At 39.1% G+C, this 12,599-nt stretch overlaps 1 protein-coding gene across 1 annotated transcript in view; it reads left to right on the forward strand.

Moving 5' to 3' along the window:
• GALNT2 (polypeptide N-acetylgalactosaminyltransferase 2) overlaps positions 1–10,353 on the forward strand; it is a gene marked incomplete at both ends in the record, with an annotated part of 95,005 nt that extends 84,652 nt beyond the window's left edge. The window contains 5 exons of the mRNA XM_079550717.1: positions 1,494–1,586; positions 1,770–1,853; positions 3,649–3,775; positions 8,775–8,894; positions 10,198–10,353. Of these exons, the coding sequence (XP_079406843.1) occupies positions 1,494–1,586; positions 1,770–1,853; positions 3,649–3,775; positions 8,775–8,894; positions 10,198–10,353 (580 nt within the window). The remainder of the gene's footprint in view (positions 1–1,493; positions 1,587–1,769; positions 1,854–3,648; positions 3,776–8,774; positions 8,895–10,197) is intronic.
• Between the last annotated feature and the right edge of the window lie 2,246 nt (positions 10,354–12,599).

Genomic DNA, 12,599 nt, shown 5'->3' on the forward strand with positions numbered 1-12,599 from the left:
GTGCTGAGTGTTCCCTGCACTGTGTTTCTCAGTACTCTGACTGCTTTGGAGTCATACAAATTTGAGCAGTTCTCAGCATATATATGGTTTCTATATCCATATTGCACTGTGTCTGAATTCTTAATTTTTGGTTGTGTAAAAGTGTGATACACAGATGCATACTGGCCTTGGAATTGCCTTTTGAGTTGTTAAACTCTGGCAAACCAATTAGTACCTCTCCCACCACCAAAATCCATTTGGCCTGTGAATAGATAGCCAACCTGACTGCTGAGCGGCTGAGTGACAGTCATTAAAACCTGACAGACTACAAGTGAATTTGAACTGAAACAGTCTGATCTGGATTGAATGGGTTTTTGCTTACACACACACAAGCACACACACACACATAAAAAAGGGATCTTTGTAAGGAAAATATTGGTCCTCAAACAACAAATGATCGAAGTCTGCCTTGCGTTGTTTGTTGTTGTTGTTGTTAGTTTTTATTTTTTTTATTTTTTTCCTCTTTCCCCTTTCCCCACCTCCTCCGCTCTTAGCAATTTGCAAGAACTGAAATTGTCCTGGCTACTTTTGCCTTCTAGTTTGGAAAGAATCATACCAATAAGTTGTTGGCTGACTGCATTTACTCTGGCTGCTTAAGATAGAACTTACTGCCAAATGTAAAATAAGCTTCAGAGCATGACAGTTGCAAGGGAAGTAATTCAATGAAACTACAAACAATAGAAGTAGATGAGTTTTACATGGAAGCCAGGAGAGGGGGAAAGAAACACCTTACAGTCTCACAGTCCAAAGGAAGCTGTAAACACACCGTTACAAAAATATAGACATTTTAGTTAGCCATTTGATTTGAGGTAAATAATCCAGGTTAGCTTTTTTCCCTTTACATTTACTGCAGTAATTAATCTCTGAATTTTCAAATAATAAAAAAAAATTTCTAAGTACTGTCTCCTCTGTTTTAGTAAACTTGTTTAGTACATAGCTTTGATTGTCAGAACAGCTTATGTCTTGGAATGTTGAATGCTACGCTGGTAATAGTAAGATGCAGACTGAAAATGTGTTGCTGAAGTTAGCGTATCTGTTTTCAGCAAGGCAAAATACACTGTTAAATATTTCAAATTGTTGAAATTTTGTGTTTCCAATTAGCTTGCTTATTCAGGTGAAGACTCACTGAATTTGGTCTATCAAATTGTATTAAAACAAACAAAACCAACAACATTCCCTGAAGATACAGAAAGAATTCCAGGGCGTATTAAATTCCAGATGAAAATGTGAAGCAGCAAATTGTGGAAAAGGCATTTTTTCTAAATGTATTGATTTCAGTTGTGATTTTCTAATGATTTTCTGTTACTTGGGACTTCAATAGGAAATCTTCTGCCTGGCTTGAGGCAGCTGATGATGTAGTACTAAGAAGGATTAAAATCAAATCAAGAATAAATGACATGGTTTAATTGCAGTTGGGGGAAAATATAACCTTTTTTTCATATGATTGTCCCTAGAAATACACGCAGGGCAGCGGAAGTCTGGATGGATGAATACAAGAATTTCTATTACGCAGCAGTGCCTTCAGCCAGGAATGTACCTTATGGAAAGTAAGTTACAATTACTTCTTTTTCCTCCTTCAAAAAACAGTGGCTTCTGAGGTGTAAGTAGTGATGGCATTTATGTCCTTAAGATATAGATCTACTGAGAAACTTGGGGTTTGTATACAGTCATTAATTCATACAAACACAGCATCCAGACCTTGAAAATCATTCTTCTTTTTCCCTTTCTAGTATTCAAAGCCGAATGGAACTCAGAAAAAGACTTAGCTGCAAACCCTTCAAGTGGTATCTTGAAAATGTTTATCCTGAGTTACGGTGAGTTTCATCTGACTCTGGGATGGTGTGGGGTTTTGACTTGTCTTCTCCTGAAATCACTGGTTTCTCTTTCCCCTTCCTTGGAAGTAAAATATAATTGTGGCCTTATTTGCTTTCAGTATTGTTTGTTCTATTCCTAAAAATCCATTTTATCTAAGTAATCTTCTTTTCCACTTACATGGAATTGCAGCTGTAGCTGCAGTATTTCAGAGAACAGCATCCAAAGCCCTAAACTCCTCTGTAGCCTGTCTCCTACATGGGCTTTTTGCTTGAGGGTACATTGTTCTCTCTCCTGTTGTCTTCCCTTTTAAAGTTTTGCCTTCACTGAAGCACATGATTAGTTGAGTGAGAAAGCTGAATCTCAGTACAGCAGGAATAACAGAAGCTAGCAGATAAGAAAGTCATGAAAGTTTTTTAAGCATTGGTAAATGCACTGCTGTAAGAAGCTAAGTCACATGTTTTATTATCTCTTGCTCTGTCAGTGGTCAATAGCTAACCTTTATGCATGTGTAGAGGAAAAAGCAAACTGAAATTATGGGTAACATAACTAATACTTTTTGCAAAATGAATCAGTGCTTACAGCATTAATATAATACATGATAAAAAGGAATAATTTCTGCTGTAGAATGCATACTAACCAATGAAAAATCCTCAAAAAAAATTTTTTAGCACTTCTTGAATGAAAAGATTCTTGTTCAGTAATGTGTCTACTGGTAAGTATGTCAACTGGGTCACAAAATCACAGTGTCTTGAGTTAGAAGGGACACTAAAGATTATCCAGTTCCAACGCTGCTGCTTTGGTATTAGACTCTGTAAACTACTGTGTCTTCTGTCAACATACTGTTGGTTGCACAGGATACTGTCTGTGTGATTCCTAGGAATACTTATTGCTAAGGACACTTTGTGTCAGTGAAGTTGGATTGTTACTACTAGAATACAGGCTTGGAATGCAAGAGCATAAACTGTTACAGTCTTCGCGTACTTCATACAAAGCCGCACATGTTAAGGAGTCTCATGAACCAGGATAATGCTGAGAGGGAAAGTTATTCTGTATTTCTCTTACAGTGCCAGAGGATATTTATTTGTGTTTAATTTGTCAGAAGAAATATGGTTTGCAATTTTTCTTGGAAAATGTGCTACAATAAGCATTAATGGTGTGTAATGTTGTCTTATTCTGTGTCACCTCCCTTGTGCTCACTTTGCTGAGTTGAATTATTATATTCTTATCATCGTCTGAAGTTTTTAAAGGAGTTTGTATGTCCTTGCTTTTCTGTTTAATATGAACTTATGGTCTCTATGCCTCACAAGGGTGCTCTGAATGTGTTTGCCTATGTACTTCCAGACTATATGAATTCTACTTTATGTGCGACTGTTTAAAAATAAGTATGAGTAAAACACTTTTTTTTTTTTTTCCCTTCAACCCCAACTTATAACACTTCAGTAAAGATCAATTTCGGACAAAAGTAGAATGTTTCTGGTGGCTTGTCTGGAAATAAGTATGGTGAATCTGAACTGATCGCGTGAAGATATGAGCGATGTTAAATGATAATGATGTCACCTTTAATTTGGTCATTATGCCGAGTTTGTATGTTCATCCTTGTTTCCTATTTTTGTCCTGTGCTTGCAGGTTTGAGTTTGATCAGAAATTTGGCTTCTGTCTTCAAAAGATGTTTGGAATTTCCAAATAGTAGTCATCACTCATCTTAAACCTCTCATCTTAAAAATACTTGATGAGAAGGTAAAAGAAATATCAAAGATAGACTAATTGAGGGAGATATTTCTGGTTTTATTTTAGGGTACCTGATCATCAAGATATAGCTTTTGGGGCTTTGCAGCAGGGTACCAATTGCCTTGATACTTTGGGCCATTTTGCAGATGGTGTTGTTGGAGTTTACGAATGTCATAATGCCGGAGGAAACCAGGTCTGTATGCTATTCATTTTTTTCCAAAATATGTTTGGTCTTAGGATTTAAAAATAAATTGAAACTAACTCAACCATGTACTGTGTGTCAGTGATAGGTATACGAACTGAAATGAACAAATCAGTTATTTAGGCAGTCTGTTGTAAAAAGTTCTCCCTCAAATGTAGTTTTGCACTTTCAGGGTTAGAATCTGAGCAGAGAGGTTCATTCAATACGGTCAGGTTTTCCCCTTCCTTTTTGTCTATTAATATTTATTTTTATGCTGGAGGCCAGGAATCTTTCCCAGGAGTTTTAGGCTTTCATAAAAAGCTTTAATCCATTAAGTGGTACGTTCGATTTTTGAAGGAAGTTTTCTTAAGAAAAGATATGGATTGTTAAGCATATGGCCTAAGGTCAGCAAAATCAGAAGAGTGCTTTACTATAATGCTGTATTAGTAATTTCCAGTTTGTAGTAGTGGCATGTAAAAAATCTGTCTCAGATCCCTGTTCAGCTCTTCCAGAAAAGAGAAGCATCTAAACTTCATCTCCTATTTTCAACCAGTAAAGGGAGTGTTTCAACAAAATTTATCTGAGCCTACTTTTACTTGCAAATATGTCACATGTGTAGATGGCAACATTGGTGAATGGAGTCAAATCCAGCTGGCGACCGGTCGTGAGTGGTGTTCCCCAGGGGTCGGTGCTGGGGCCTGTCCTCTTCAATATCTTTATTGATGACCTCGATGAGAGCATCGAGTGCACCCTCAGTAAATTCGCAGATGACACCAAATTGGCTGGAAGCGTGGATCTGCCTGGGGGTAGCGAGGCCCTACAGAGGGATCTGGACAGGCTGGAGAGCTGGGCTGAAGCCAATGGGATGAGTTTCAACAAGGCCAAATGCCGGGTCCTGCACTTCGGCTACAACAACCCCAGGCGACGCTACAGGCTTGGAGCGGTGTGGCTGGAGGACTGCGTAGAGGAAACGGACCTGGGGGTATTGATTGATGCTCGGTTGAACATGAGCCGACAGTGTGCCCAGGTGGCCAAGAAGGCCAATGGCATCCTGGCTTGCATCAGAAACAGTGTTGCAAGCAGGAGCAGAGAGGTGATTGTTCCCCTATACTCAGCACTAGTGAGGCCACACCTCGAGTACTGTGTCCAGTTTTGGGCCCCTCACTGCAAGATATTGAGGCCCTGGAACGTGTTCAAAGGAGGGCAACAAAGCTGGTGAGGGGTCTGGAACACAGGCCATATGAGGAGAGGCTGAAGGAGCTGGGAATGTTCAGCCTGGAGAAGAGGAGGCTCAGGGGAGACCTCGTTGCTCTCCATAACTTCCTGAAGGGAGGTTGTAGTGAGCTGGGGGTCGGCCTCTTCTCTCGTGTCATTAGTGATAGGACCAGAGGGAATGGTTTCAAGCTACGGCAGGGGAGATTCAGGCTGGACATGAGGAAGTATTACTTTTCAGAAAGGGTGGTCAGGCACTGGAATGGACTGCCCAGGGAGGTGGTGGAGTCACCAAGCCTGGGGGTGTTCAAGGAAAGGCTGGATGTTGTGTTGAGGGACATGGTTTAGTGGGAGCTATTGGGAATAGGTGAACAGTTGGACTGGATGATCTTTTAGGTCTTTTCCAACCTTGGTGATTCTATGATTCTATGATTATTGTAAAGAATCTAATTATGCAGTCATGACTTCATCATTATTAACAAAGTATGTGTGTATGTACTCACTATTTTGTGTGGTCACTAAACTTTTCAGAACCAATGTGATTATAAATTCAAATAAATTTAAAACTAATAATCAAATGCATGTGTTAGATCAGAAGCCTGACCAATTGCAGATCTACTATTGAAAGAGTGATTGTATCAGAATTTTGTGCTCTGATTCAAATTAGAAGAGGAAAACCCTATAATCAGATAAAGCCTAACAGAAGTTATTTCAGGCAGTGTATAATGTTGATTTTAATTGCTATTGTAGATCTGAGATGTGTCTTCCATATCATTAAAGGGAATATACTGGGGGAGGCATTTTCTGTTATCTTTATGAAAATGCACACCATCTTCAGAATAGCACAGGGTTTTTTTTGTTTTGGTTTTTTTTTGTTTTGTTTTGTTTTTTGAGAAGAAGGGATAACTGCCTCTGTGCAGAAGTTTTGATAGTTTCTGGTTATCCTGTACGTTCTTTATAGATACATACATGCTTCTTTCAGTCCTTCCCTCTTCCAAATCTGATCCCTCTTTTCAGTTTTCAGTGTAGTTTCATCTGTGAAGTTGACCTTGAAAAACAAATGTATGTTCTCTCTGTGATGGAATTTCAGACACGTTAGGAGACGGAGCTGGTCAACAGTGGCTTTTTACATCCACACTGAGTTCCATATTGGATTCAAAGAATGAATGGGACTGATCTTAGCCTGGGAGAAGGCTGGGGGAGCAAAGCAGAATCTTCAACTTTGTCCTATGTGTTTTGCAACTATTCTTACTGAGAATAGGGTTTAGGGTTGGGAGTGGAGGGTTAGACTGTGAGTACTCAACTACTGCAGACTGCAGAAACCTTGTTCTACCATATGGAGAGTGTACTCTGGCTTATGCTTACACAACTTGAAAAGCAAAACTTCAGTTTAAATGGATTTGTTTTCCTGAAGCAGACTGTTAGAATTCAGTGGTCCAAAAGGTAGAATTACACTTCAAAATGGGTGAAGAAATTCTGATATATTGTTTTGACAAATCTGTGTGAATCTTTAGGGTCATAATAAGGAGCTTAAGACAAAGCCAAATGCACTCATGTGTAAGGGGAAAGTTTAAGGTTAGTAGTGTTCTATTTCTGATTTATGAGACAGGTTTTTTTTTAGATGTCTTGGTTTTCCAGTTGTCACACACGTGACCTATTTCCAGCCTGCGTCCATAGCACATTACATGCACTATTTGCATTTTTTTCCTGTTCTTCTGTAGTGCTACTTGCTTAAACTTTAGCACTATAGCAAATTGCAGATCCTGATCGCTAGGAGGGAGCACCTGTATGTTCTGTTTTACACTATGAAGGGCCATCACATAGATGTCTCCAGCTGCAGAACTTGGACACATCTGTGAAGCTGTAGCTTTTGCTTTTAGATGAGCTAAGTTCCTGTGTGGTTGCTGGTTTGTCTGGGCCTCTTCTGGTCTTCTGATGGAAGGGTAAAGATGTAAAAATCAGTATCTTCAAGGCTTTGACTTCCTTTTGCTGCAGGATTCTTGAACCTGAATTTTAACCACTACACTGACAATATTTTCAAATGTCATTACTGAGTATAAATCATCTTTTTCATTGGCACTTGTGTTTGCTGATGAGCTCTAAAAATACTTGCTTACTTCCTTAAGTTGTTAAAAGTGGCTATCAATGATGCTACTTAGCCTTGGACAAAATGGTTGGAACAAGAAGGCATCTGAGATTAAAACAGAATAGAATATCCTGAGTTGAAAGGGGCCCTCTGGGACCCTGGAGCCTAGTTTCTGGTTCCACACAGCACCACCCCAAATCCAAATCCTGTATCTGAGAGTGGTGTCCAATTGCTCCTTGAACGCCAGCGCTTGGAGCCGTGCCCAGTGCCCTGGGCAGCCTGTTCCATGCCCACTGCCTTCTGGTGCAGAACCTTTTCCTAGCATCCAGTCTGAATGTAGTGAGAAAAAAAAAGATGTATTGAGAGCGAAAGGAAAAGCTTTTAGCTTTGTGTTTTGGGAGCCAAGAAAAGAGACATGCAAAGTTCTCCTTCCTTTTTGTTCTGCATAGTCAGTTGTGGTTGCATAATATGGTGTCCATCTAATGATGTGTTGCTGGGCTTGCTTCCTGTATGATGGCGATTACTGGTAATAACATTGGAGAGAAGTTCTGATTGTTTCCTGAGCATCTGTTCTCAAAGAAATTTAATCACTGTTAAATCTACTGGGTTTAAGTGATCATGCAAGCTGTACGATCACTTAAACTGTAACTGTTTAACTTAAATTGTAACTGTTTTAATCAGTTACAGTATCAGAAAGTAAGTTGAAAAATGGGATGGGACTAGGCATCTAATTTCTTTCTGAAACACTCACTGCTTACAAAATAACACTAAATATAGCCAGACATGAGCTAGTATATCTAGGTTTTTGTGTTACACAACCCTCTGAACTCACTGGAGTGAAGTTGATTTTTCCTTTTTAAGTAGCAATGAGGGAGAATTAGACAGTTAGTGTGGCTCCAGCAAGTCAGGAGATCAAGTTCCTTCCTCAAAGGATAATGAGACAGGGAGACCAATCTGGGTCCTGGAGATCAGACTTCAGGGTGAGAAGCATGCAGTGTGTGAACATCAGGGCAAGATCAGGTCCTGTGTAGGAGGACACTGAGGTAAAACCAGCTGGGCATTGGTGCATACAGAACAACTTTTCTTTGCCCATCATTTAAGAAACTGCTTGCCAATATGCATTTAAAGGAAATTCTCTTGTACATCACACTTTGGGTCCGAAGTCTCATTCTCCCATTACCTCTGACCTTGGCTGCCTTGTGTTCTGCTTTCTGGTGAACTCTACCATTAGGAACTGTTTTCCCTCACAACACATGTGCGTTACCTAGTGTGTGGATAGGGTGACCAGTGATACTGCAGACCAAGCTTGGTTTTTTCATATATCTAATGCGAAAGCTATATAAAATCTATACAGCTATTGCTAGATACATAGAAAATGTAGCTAGTTAGATACTTGCTTTAGAAGCTGACCCTACTTGAGAACCTGTGACTTCCTGTTGTACCTCCGTGAAGCCAGTAGAGGGAGCAGTTAGTCAGCTAGCCCAGCCCAGCGTAGATTTGAGACCATTGGAGTAAATGAAAGTACTGTTTCAAAAGTACAGTTTTTCTCATCTCCTTCTCTGTGGGCAATAATAAATTGTTCTAATGCTCTTACTGAGCCATTGACAGGAGTTTAACCTGTGCTATGGATGCAGAGATAGCAGGTGCACCTTGTGTATAACTTAGTATAAATGATTTTGCATACCGTTCATAAATTTTACTTCCTTTTTCTAGGAATGGGCCTTAACAAAGGACAAGTCAGTGAAACACATGGATTTGTGCCTTACTGTTGTGGACAGAGCACCTGGTTCACTAATAAAACTTCAGGGCTGCAGGGAAAATGACAGCAGACAGGTCAGTATGTCCTGAGTATACTCTCTGAATAGTGGGAAAACAAGGCTTGTGAATGAGAGTGCAAGAACACGCATTCATGCCTGTATTCTGTTCTAAGGATTCTATTCTTTCTCTGCATCATTCTTCGCATACATAAAATTTGGATACATGACATCCTGCAGAGCAGCAGGAATAATTTTGTATATTGATCTTTCCTTTTTATAAACCAGTGACAATCTTATGATAACGTATAGAGCTGTTATCTCAAAATTTGCCTTATATAAAGGTTTCATCCAGCAGCTCTGTTGTGTGACAGTCTTCAACTGTCCCGTCCATTTTCTGAAATAAAATATGTGTTTCATGATGTATATTTGAAAGGCCTTCAGTGAAGTTTGAAGATAATGTAGTCTGTCTCAGGAGGGTGGGTTAGCTTTCCTTTCCTCTTTCAGCCATGACCTGTTTATAACAGTGCTAGACTCTGTTGCTAGATAGACTCCTTATTAATGCAGCAGTGCTACTTCATCTATTTCCCATGCCTTAGGAAAATCACATTTGCAGACTCGTATCGCCTTTTTGTAGTTGTCAGTTGTCATGTAACAGTTCTGTTTCTGCTAAGTCATCAGTTCTGATTTTCTGTTACCTTCTTTGTTTCCTTATTTCAATATTTGCAAACAGAAATGATGTCTTGAAGAAGAAAAAAATATTCTTGCCGCTTTTCAGATAAAGAAACCAAGGAGGCAATATTTTCTTGATAAGGCTTGAAGGCAAAATTCAAAGAAAATACAGCAGAGAATCTTTTAACATCTTGCAGTTTGTATTTACTCTGTCCTTGGCATCACCTTGGGCAATAGTGCTTCCGACAGCACAGACTAACCAGTTGACATCTTTATAACTGAAAGACATCTGACTGATTTCTAGATTTCTCCAGGCTTGTCTTTGGTGATTGTACTTCTTCTTTATGTTCTGAACTGTAGTAGTAGTAGTGATACTATGGATGGGTTTTGTGACTTACTTTCTTCCTCAAACTAAAGGCTTTGGAAAGTCAAATATGGTGTGACAGCATATTTGAGAAATGCTGAAGTAGAAGAAAATGATTTGGTGTATTCCGTATCTTGTGCAGTGCACTAGCTGAAAGAACAGTTGCTTTGACAAGGCTTTCTATAATGTACATACCCTTAATCAAGGATTGTCTAAACTGCATTATTGCAGTATTCACATCTCTCCTAAGCACAAGCCAGGAAAGCACATGAAGATTTCAGTTGATGGGATATAGAATGCATTTTTTTTCCTGATTTTTACAGCTTAACTTTATTCTCTCTTTCAGAAATGGGAACAAATTGAAAGCAACTCTAAACTGAGGCACGTTGGCAGCAACCTCTGTCTAGACAGCCGAAATGCCAAAAATGGTGGTCTCACTGTTGAGATCTGCAGTCCTTCTTTATCACAACAGTGGAAATTCACACTTAATCTGCAGCAGTAGAACTTACAAGCAAAATGCTGTTTCAACTCATAGACATCGGGCAAAGTTTTGATTGAATTACTGATGTATTTCTTAAAACTTTCCACGGAACTTATATACCTCAGTATTCCATCTTTATCTGAAAGTAGGAGAGTGCTGAAGCGGACACCAGGGAACAGGTGGACTCGGAGCACTGCAAAGATTTCACTGAACGTGGCCTCAGCACGGCTCCTTCTTGGTGTGAAGACTTTAACAGTTCCTTTCTGTCTTCAGTTACATACTTGCACAGCAGATAACTAACTCTAGGAACAACTGATGTATGATAGAAAAAGGATCTTGAAAAACGCCTGTGGGGAACAGGGTCTGGGAGGGAGGGTGGGAAAAATTACCAGGAGAAGGTCATTTGAAATCTCCATTTACATAGAAATGCATTGTTTGTTTGTTGTTTCCAAAAACAGAAGTGTCATTTTGAACGTTTTTTTTTTTTTCTTGTGTGTACTTGGTAATTTGAATATGAACTTTTCTATGATGGACTCTAAATATAAATATATAAAATATATATATTGCCAGCTCCCAATGATTTATATCGATTTTCATCACCCTATAATTATCAACAAAGTCATTGGCGTATGTATAACCAGAAATTGGATCAAAATGCTAGAAGAGTGGATGTTAACGAAGGTGCAGATTTTGTGCTGCTGAGTATGATGTCCGTGCTAACACTGGATGCTTTGCTTTGCAAACTGGATCTACGTTTTGAAGCTTCTCCCTCACTGGAGATCATGAAACTCAGGAGGAGAAAGAAAACAGCAGAATAAGCCAATGCATCTGCACAGATGATTGCTCGGATTGTTTATTCCAGCTTGGGAATTCATTACACGTGCTCTGGATATCGTTAATCTTGTACTTGATATTTGTGTTGATGATTTCTGTAATATTATGTCCTGAAATACTTCTCTTCATTACAAAATTGTACGAGTGGTGCAAATCTTGCACAGATGCAGCCATGTGGGTTCAGCACAATTTTATTCTGGGCCCTCATCATAACAAAAATTTCCTTGTCTCAAACTCCCCTCTTGAGTTCTGAGAATAAGGTGGAAGGGAACGTCACTGTTGGCAGCATGAGGTCTGAATTTTAATTTGCAAGGATGAGCAGTTAGGTAATATCTCTGAATTGCACTTACTTAATTTATAGGCCTGCTACTGGGTAACTTTCTTGTTTGTTTTTTTTTTTTGTTTGTTTGTTTGTTTCATTATATGGGGCTTTTGGGTGGATTCAGGTTTGGCTCTGGGAATCAGTCTGGATACCAGCAGATCCTATGTGGTGTTTTTCACCATTGAGCCTGTGTGTTTTACAGCGACAACTCAGCTGATGTCATTTTTATATTAAAATAATACTGTCAAAGTTAAATCAACTTTGACCTGTACTTTCTTATGTTTGCATAGACTATGTACTTTTTTTATTAAAACAAATAAATAATTAAATGCTTGAATGAGCTTCTAAAATGAAAAGTGAGTAAGTAGTTTCAGCACTGATAAGTGACACAGCATTGGTGGGAGGAGGAAAAAAAAAAAGAAAGAAAGAAAGAAAAAAAGAAAAGAAATAGTGCAGGCCTGCGATGCCAGGAAGTGGTTTTGGTAAGATAAGAATCTTGGGGAAAAACGTAAGAGTTGATCATAAGGAGATGAAAAGCATCTGCTGTACTGTGTAACTCCAGTACACTCCCCTCTTTCTTTGTTTCTGGAAGTAGAGTAGTTCCTGATTCTCGTGTTTCCTTTGGCTGCATCTATATGCTAGGTATAGAGGTGGTACTCTTCTGGTCAATGGCTCTAATTATGTCAGTCAGCGTTCCACAAATATCTTGTGTCTCTGGAGCTATGACCTGCAAGTATCTGCATACCTTTTGGATGTAGACATTGAATCCAACTTCTCCCATCCATCTGACTTTTTTTTTCATATGTGGGTAATGAATGCTTTTTTTTTTTTGCTTTTTTTTTTTTCTTCACAGTCTATTTTCCATGGCCATGCAGTGGGTAAACTAGTTTCCATCTTTTTGTCTCTCCCTATCTGTAGCCTTTTAACCTTGCTGAGAACTTGAAGAACATGGTTCATAACATAGCAGTAGATTTCTGAATATTCTGGAGAATAAATGCTGAAATGTGGGCTCAGCAGCAAACCAGTTCTTGAGGTTTTGGAAAACAGAATATAGAAGGAGAAAGCACTCAGCTTCTATGTGGTTACTTCCACTTGTAACTTGGATCATAGT

This window comes from Tetrao urogallus, assembly GCF_951394365.1.
Source record: "Tetrao urogallus genome assembly, chromosome: 2".
Classification (NCBI taxonomy): Eukaryota; Metazoa; Chordata; class Aves; order Galliformes; family Phasianidae; genus Tetrao; species Tetrao urogallus.